The 8,548-nt window shown below is 33.0% G+C and overlaps 1 protein-coding gene across 2 annotated transcripts in view; it reads right to left on the bottom strand.

Moving 5' to 3' along the window:
• Positions 1–939: 939 nt before the first annotated feature.
• The window catches only part of LOC106468587, a 17,885-nt gene continuing 10,276 nt past the window's right edge, over positions 940–8,548 (bottom strand). For both annotated transcript variants that reach the window (XM_013929021.2, XM_022396936.1), the window contains exons 4-5: positions 5,196–5,622; positions 940–3,848 (exon numbers count right to left, since the gene is read on the bottom strand). In XM_013929021.2, coding sequence (XP_013784475.1) covers positions 3,237–3,848; positions 5,196–5,622 — 1,039 coding nt within the window. In that variant the 3' untranslated portion in view covers positions 940–3,236. The remainder of the gene's footprint in view (positions 3,849–5,195; positions 5,623–8,548) is intronic.

The following is an 8,548-nucleotide window of genomic DNA, read 5'->3' as shown; positions in this document are numbered from 1 at the left end:
CAACAAAGTAGAGTTGCCAGGAAAATTCATGATCCTTCTAGAAACTCCAGCGCGCATGCTCCCAGCGTCGCGTGACTTGCGCTGTTTTAACAATAGTATTGATATAAACAGTTTAATACATGCTTATCTACGCGCTTAAATTGTGATGAACATAGTATTGTGTATTTAAACAACTTGATATATGTATATATATGCACTTAAATTATGATGAACACAGTGCTGACTTAAACAGTTTGATACATGCTTATCTACGCGCTTAAACTGTGATGAACATAGTATTGTGTAGTTAAACAATTTAATACATGTTTATCTACCTGCTTATATTGTGATAAATAAAATATTGTGTTTAAACAATTTAGTATACATGTTTGCCCACAGGTTTACATTTTGATGAGCATAGTATTGTATATTTAAACAATTTGATATACAGATTTGTCTACAGGTTTACATTTTGATGAAAATAGTATTGTGTCGCCCCCCAGTGGCACAGCGGTATGTCTGCGGACTTACAACGCTAGAAACCGGGTTTCAATACCCGTAGTGGGCAGAGGACAGATAGCCATTGAGTAGCTTTGTGCATAATTAAAAACAAACAAACAATTATTGCGTCTTAGAGATGTTTATCTGTATGCCTGCATTGTGATGCATATACTATTATGTATTTAAGCAATTCAATATAAGTTTGATCAGAAAATTTCGTCTTGAAAATATGTTGTGTATTGAAACCTAATCTAACTTTAAAATTGAGAAAGTCATGCTTGAGGATTGTTTTTACTTCAAAACTTTTCTTGGAACATTGCGACAGAAATGTGAAACTGTTAATAAAGTAAAAACTGACACATAAGAATTTATTTAATTCATTTCAAAGAATTAGAATACTAGAATTTCTTTATTTAACCATTGTAAGTAGTGCATGAATGTAACAAAATAACAAATGCATGATTTTTTATTTTTTTATTGTTTAATAAGAAACTGAAGATACACAAGAATATTATGTAATAAGTGAGAGAAAAACAGTTTAGTTGTGCCAAGTTATTTCTAACGAAAATTACTTTCCAGTTTGTACTTACATAAACTATGAAATCACAACAAACTGAAATATTTCGAAATATAATCTATAATTTTAGTACAATAAAAAGCTGAAAGAAAACAAACAAATAAACAAAAATGAAAAATTTTCACACTTTTTTTTTTCATAGCTACTTTATCTAGCTAATGTAATATTTACCATTATATACCTGAATAATTTAAGAAATCTGATATCGACCGAATGGAGTTTTAGTACTATAAATTGTACATAATTTTCAGCTAAGAAAATAATCGTACAAGATTTTGTTTTGATTTAGTGTAAATACTTGAAATGTTATGAAACATATTTCAAAAGTCACGTGGTTCTACAAGCAAATCAAATAACTGGAGAGATCAAATTTCCTCCAATATCATCATGAGCACGTGATCTTTGAAAGGGACTTCACCATGACATTTCTCGAATTATACTTATTAGCCAAATGTTTGTTGTTTTCGGTTGAAATAAACAAATATTTCTTGAGATTGATTGAAATAAGTAGATATTTTGTTAAGTTTGTTAGGTTTGTTGAAATAACCATGCTTATATTGTACATGCTTAGAACTGGAAAAAGATAATTATTAGTAAATTAATTTGAACTTGAAAAATAATAAAATAACGTTTGCAATCTTATAATAAGATAAAAAAAATGATTGTGTTTTCTTTATAGGAATAAACAAAACTATTTAGAACAACCCATTAGAAATTGGGAAGTGTACCACAAAACAATATCGACACAAACAGTAACCCTATAACTATAAGAAAGTAGGATCTAAAGATAGTCAACAATTTGTAAGGTTTTACTTCCTCATGTTCTATAATTATGTATTCTTCCAAGGGGAAACATCATTCGTCAGGGTCCTTGGCAGGATTTACCTGACGTCATCATAAACACTTTGGAAGAAGCATCAGAATTTTTTTTTTCTTTAACTTAAGAGTAATTTCTTGGACTTGCGTTTATCCCTAAGATAAACAAGTTTTTAATGTATTTTAACAGAAGTTAAACAATTAAACAGATATTTTAGAGATTTTTGTACCATCATTTTAAACATTTATTTCAGGAATTAAACAATTAGACAGATATTTTAGAGATTTTGTACATACTTTCGAAGGTTGCTAGTTAGTATCAAAACCTGAACTGATTCTTAAGCAGAAGATTAGCAAAGTTTCACTGTTCTAGTTAAAAAAAAACGACTGCATTATGAGCTCATGGTATGTTCGATGTGTATATTGTTTGAAAGCACTTCTCACTTCCATCAAATAAAAGATATTTCAAATCTATCTTAAATCAGAAAAAAATGATATGTTGGGGTTGTAAATTTTCTTATTCTGAGCTAGATTTAATTTTCATTAAATAACATGAGTTTCATTCGTAAAAATGTTCAATCACAGAAAGTTAGGCCCACACACAGTGGCGTAACTAGAAAAGATGGACCCCCCCTGCATAAAAAGTAATTGGGCCTCCTACATTTATTCTCTTATTCGGGCCCCCTTTTACCCCTCCTCCTGCAATTGCGAGGGCATACCACTTCTCACACAACAGTAGAAAATTGTCATAATTAATTTTACCTTACTGAATTCAAGGATTCTTGAAGTGAAATCCGGCTGTTTAAATATGTTGTTCTAGGAATGTTTAGATTGCTCAAACAGACGAATAATAGAACTAATGTCGACAATCTATAAACAGTTATTCCGAAGAAAAGTGTCCGTAAGGTCATTATTTTAATGCTAGTAAATTCATATGCTTTCGGTCTCAGAATATCAGAAAACAAGTGAATTATATAAGTAATTACGAAACTCGGAAACATTTGCAGTGGCTAATTGATATTTACAGCAGTCATATTAATATTTTTCAAAACGATTTATCACGCTCCATATACTATTGCTGAAGCCCTTCAATGACTCAACAGTGAGCTGGGTGGGGCTTATAACAGTAAAACTCGGAGGTATATTCCTGCTATGGGCGCAGCGCCAATGACTAATTGTGCAGATATACGTTTAAAATAAAGAACTATTGCTGAAAAGAAAGATATTGTTTTGGTTTGTATTTTGTGTAACGGAATTTTTTGCTGTGGTAATCGTAACGGTTATGATTAAAACTTTATTCAATATTATAGAACATGAGTTTGTTCATTCAAATGGATAGGGATAAGAACTATTGTTGTCAGGCTCATTTTTTAAGCTTATTAGATGTTTTTAACATCTTATGCATTTTTGTCATATGCGGACGACAACTTGGATCTGACTTTTCACACGAATATTTGGAGGATGACTTCTTAGTTTCGAAAGATTCAATGTCGTCATTCGAACTGTTTTCAAAGCTGGGCTTTTCCAATTCCTTGAAAGGACAGCATTTCAAGACGACTTGAGCTTTCTTACATTGCTTTTTTCCAAAGTGACGACATTCTTTGTAATACAGCTCTGGTTCGTCGAGAATGAACCTCTTACAGCACTTGGAGGCGAGTTGGAGTTGTTTTTTTGTCCACTCTTTGCATTGGACTTTGTCACATACATGGTGCTGATTTTTATCATCTTGGAACTCTTCCTCCGAGGAACTTTCTGCACTATGATCAGTATCTTTAACTTCTTTATTTTCATTGTCATTTCTTGATCGAGAGAAAAAGTTAAATAAAGTTTCGAACATCAATTCTACTTCTGATTTCTTGCTGCTAGGTGGCGTTGTTGTTTGGGGATACAAAACATGGGTCTTTCCGTCTAACGGATGCACATAGATGTAAGTCACGTTTTCATACTTTTCCTCTTCTGTCGTATTAAATTCATACTGAAAGAAACATTGAGCGACATATTATTTCTTTATAATAAACTATGTATAATTTCTTTAATGTTAATCTGTTTTATAAATATAGTGAACTCTGTAATAAGTGTGTTTACAGAATATGATATAGTCTTGTCAAGTATGCAACAAGTCTAAGGATGATATCAAAACATAGGAAGATTCAGGATAAACTAGAAGAAAAACTGCTTATCAAGAGCACCCACTGCCCTCTCTTGGGCTATTCTTTTCTGACTGAATATTGAGATTTGGCCATCGCTTTTATAGCTCAAAATTGCGTAACACGTTTTAACGGCAATGGGGCGCGAACCATGAACACTCAGATTCACAGTCCGGGCACGTTAGTCGTTGAGTCACGCCTGGCTCCACTATTGCAAAAGACTAGGAATAGTGAGACACACGCCATTTCCACAATACAACTCTTTCTTTCTAGGTGATGGTTTCTAGTAAGATATATTCTACTGGATGACTTAACCTGGTACTTTGCTTCATTGATCTATGTTTTAAACTAATTTTTAAACCAGTTTTAGCTCCACAACTAATATAATTTGTTTTAAAATGTTTATAGAATCCAAACACCAAATAAAATCAACGTAAATGTTTTAATTAAATTTGTACCTTTAGAGAAAGAGCTGGAAATTTTGTTCTATTATTCTGTGACATCACAGTTTGATTATTTTACATTTAAAGTAAATTTCATTTTTATTAATATATAAAATCGTAAAATTAAGTTAGTTCGTAAAATTGAACGAGCTTTAAACATGAGAGGGAAGTGACTTCAGATTAGCAATTACAAGATTTCTCTAATCTTTAATCACATCTCAGCTCAACTAATACTGTTCCAATTGCTATATTAAGTTGGAGCTATGCGGTCCTTTGATGAAGCAAATTCTAAATGGCTACTAAAATGGAATATTATATTTAGTGTTTACAGCTACTGATACCTATTTCAAAAACTTTACAAGTTTCATCCTAATTCATTATTAAGTACTGGGATAAAACCGGTGATTTGTTTTCTACAAGTGGGAAAAATTATAAACTGTGTTTGGAGCTATAACCTTGATAAAAATGATAATGGAATTTACATGATAAATTTAAAATCATAAAAAAAGAGAAAAGTAGGTTAGAATCGGATCCTCGATTTTTTATTTCATACTCCTCCATTTAACAAAATTAACATAAAATATTGTGTTTTTTCAATAGATAATTGGTTGAAAAACATTGTTCATGAAGAACTTCTAATCTGCACCTTTAAAAAATTTGAGGCTTACTTTTAATTAATAATATTTCTCACACTCCGTGAGGAGGCGCGTTCTTAAAAAGGGATTCACTTACGTTATTCGTAGAATTATTGTCTATTAACCAGTTTGTTGTAGTGTCTTGATTTAAAGGAATTTCGGTATCATTTTCAGAACTGGTAATTTCCCAAGAGAAATCTGAAACTTCGGTTGTTGTACCATTATCAAGTTCCCAATAATCTGAAGTAGTTTTAGTAATGGTATAGTTTGCTTCGACTTCAGTTGTCATAGTGATAACTTCGGTGATGTCAGTTCCGTTTTCAGCAGTGGTAGCAGTGTCATTTACCGTGTCCCCGTTTTCAGCAGTGGTAGTAGTGTAATTTACCGAGTCTTCCATAACATTTCCGCAGGTAATATTACATGGATGGCCAAAATAAGTGGAGAAAATAGCAGCGGCTATAATAGGATTATTTCGTGTTATGACACTCTGGGGAAAGGGTATGTAGTAACTGAGAACACCACACCTGGAAAAAAACAAGTCACTTGAGAGAGAGTAAATGATAGTAACTTATAACAAAATAACAACAGTTTTACGAAACAGAATATAAAGGGTTAATCGAACTTTATAAGAACAATTTGCGTAGGCTAATGCAGTGGTGACATTCTAAACAATTGTGTATTTGGTTCAGGCTAATTCCGACCAATCGACAGAACAATCTCTCTAAGGATTGTTTTTATGACTAGATGAATATATATTACAGCCATTTCCGAGGAAAGGTATTCATATAATGACATTGTTAAACGATGTAGAGCCAAAGGACACAACATTTCAAATGAAGAAGCATTCAGTATTCTCCATGGAAATGGAAAACTCGCATAACAGAGAGTTTAGTATGGCAACGACCTCCAAAACCACAAACTAAATTAATCAGGAGAAACAATGTCATCTGCAAAGTAAAGGCTACGATTATTAAAGAAAACCCATTGTGATGAAGCTGGGCATACCTTCTGGTACCGCTAACAAGATAATTAACTAGGATTTGAAGTTGATTAAGGTCATAAACTCTCAGCCACACCTCGAAATGATCGGCTGTTTTCATGAAAACTAAGCCCAAAGAAAGTGGAATCACAGCAATCCCATTTGGCTACATACATGTCAAGTCGCCCAGTTTAGCTCCAGTGATCTTTTGTGCATCTAATCTACTTAAACGTAGTTCTGGAAGCAAATGTACATCTCCAGCACAGCATATATAGAAAGTTTGTTAAAATGTCTGATCTATGATTGTTTCACCTTGCCACCTTTCAGCAGGACTTTTAACAAAGGAAATAGCAGTGTCAGGCAACAGTGTGTAATCATGGCTACCAAGGTGAGCACCATCCACGATGGAGAAAGTAGTAACAGGGACAGCGTTGACCTGGAATATTGTTTTTATAAAATGTGACTAGCTATCAGTAATATATTCTATCAATAGCTTACTGTGGTTAAGTATATATATATAACAAAACAATAACTTAAACTATTAACTTTGTAAATACAAATTATAGAAATGAGAAAAAAAATGAAACCGAAACGCAGTCTTTATTTTTATGTTTAGTTTACTCCCAAGAATCTTTCTAGAAATGTTTAATTTACTGTAAACTCAATACTAAAATGAAGGAAATTGTTTTTAGTGTAACAATATTACAAAAATTTGTTTTACATTCCTGACTGGAAATTAATTATATATTTCATTAAAACATTTTCTGTCACACATTTACAATAGAAAGGTTAATAAAAATATTTCCATACAAGTTCTTTTTTGTCATCGTTTCACTAGTTTAACTGAATAACTAAAAAATATGTTTAAAAAACAAATATGAGGTTTTCCTTTTTGCAGAGTAAATATAAAGTTAAGATCACAAATAATACTCGTTTTATTTTCTGGAGCAAATACCGTCACTGAATTTATGCTACGGTTATTACTAGACAAAGATGGAAATACTAGTGGATTCATGGTGTTAGTAATTATGTATGTAATTTAGCATAACTTCATTACTCACGTGGTTGGTGCTAGCCTAACTTTGTGTGAGTTGGACGTTCAGTGTTGCTGTAGTTTACAAGTATATAGGCTATAACCTTTTGCATAACATATCAAATAAATATATGTTTATTCATATATAATCAAGTAATTTTTTCAACATTTTAGAACAGGTTGCCTGTGTTTAGTTAGACAATCTACGTGAACAGGATGTACCCAGATGTGTATGACGCTATTCCTACTCTCAAGCATTTACTCATGGTCAGGGCTAACCCAAGTATGTCTGCTAATGTATGTGGCTAGTTTAATTGCTAACACCTTATTTACTCTTACACGACTTCTGCTACACTGGACAGATGCAGATATAAACCCTATGCGCGTGACGTCATGCCTATATTATCGGCAAGCCGAAAAGTATACACCGCTATTTTGCACATAGCAGAGAGACAATCTAGTAATTGGAATTTGGGATCAAGTATTTGAAATGACACTTAACTGTGCGGCAGTTAGTTGTACAAACAACCAGACAAAGAATCTTGAATTATCGTTTTATAGGTTTTCAAAAGATCCAGTACGTAGAGTTAGATGGACTGCGGCAGTAAAACGTACAGACCCTAACAACATTGACAAGACTTGGAAACCATCGTCGTAACATAGACTATGCAGTTCTCAGTTTACATATGGTTAGTACTACTTGTATGTACGACGTACCTTGTCACAATTATATTGCAGAGATCTTGATAAAATCTTTAGCTTGTAAACATTTGGTGCTTCTGATACAGGCCCATACAAGCAGTGCTAAGTGGAAGGGCCCAGTAGGCGATAATAAAATTTCATCATAAATGTGGCTTGTCAAGACAGGTGGTCTTAAATTAAAATCCAGGGCTTATTTGTGTAAAATATATGCTTGTGTGTACTGAAGAAAGTGGTCTTACAAGACAGGTGGTTTTAAAATACAATACAATACGATGTAGTATATCTAGATTATAAATTTACCACTGATATAACATAAACAATAGCCTGAATAGGCCTAGTCACTAAAAACAACTTCGACTTACCCTCGACTCGAAGTCGAATAAGCCATATAATTGGACGTCTTGTACACTTTTCACAGCTGACATCGTGCACACAGCCTGCCACAAAATACTTGTGAGCATCAAGGCTTTTATAGGTGTAAAAAGATGTTGTTAGGACTAAATAATTCACGATATCTATATTCTCAACCAGTGGGACTTTAATGTTGGTTTGTTGGCCTAACTCGGGTCCTCCGTTTGCAATGTCGACTAATTTATTAGTATCTAGCGCGATTGTCGTTGCTGACGGGATGGAATAAGGATCTGCCGTGTCAAGACGACTTTTCTGCACTTTTCTTCATATTGTTACGTCTCAGTTTGTTAATTAACTTTCCGTAACTTCGTTCCGACGAAACTTA

The sequence above is a fragment of the Limulus polyphemus genome, unplaced genomic scaffold (genome assembly GCF_000517525.1).
Source record: "Limulus polyphemus unplaced genomic scaffold, Limulus_polyphemus-2.1.2 Scaffold3068, whole genome shotgun sequence".
Taxonomy (NCBI): domain Eukaryota; kingdom Metazoa; phylum Arthropoda; class Merostomata; order Xiphosura; family Limulidae; genus Limulus; species Limulus polyphemus.
The sequence above is the reverse complement of the archived record's forward strand: the minus strand, read 5'-3'. Positions and strand labels throughout refer to the sequence as shown.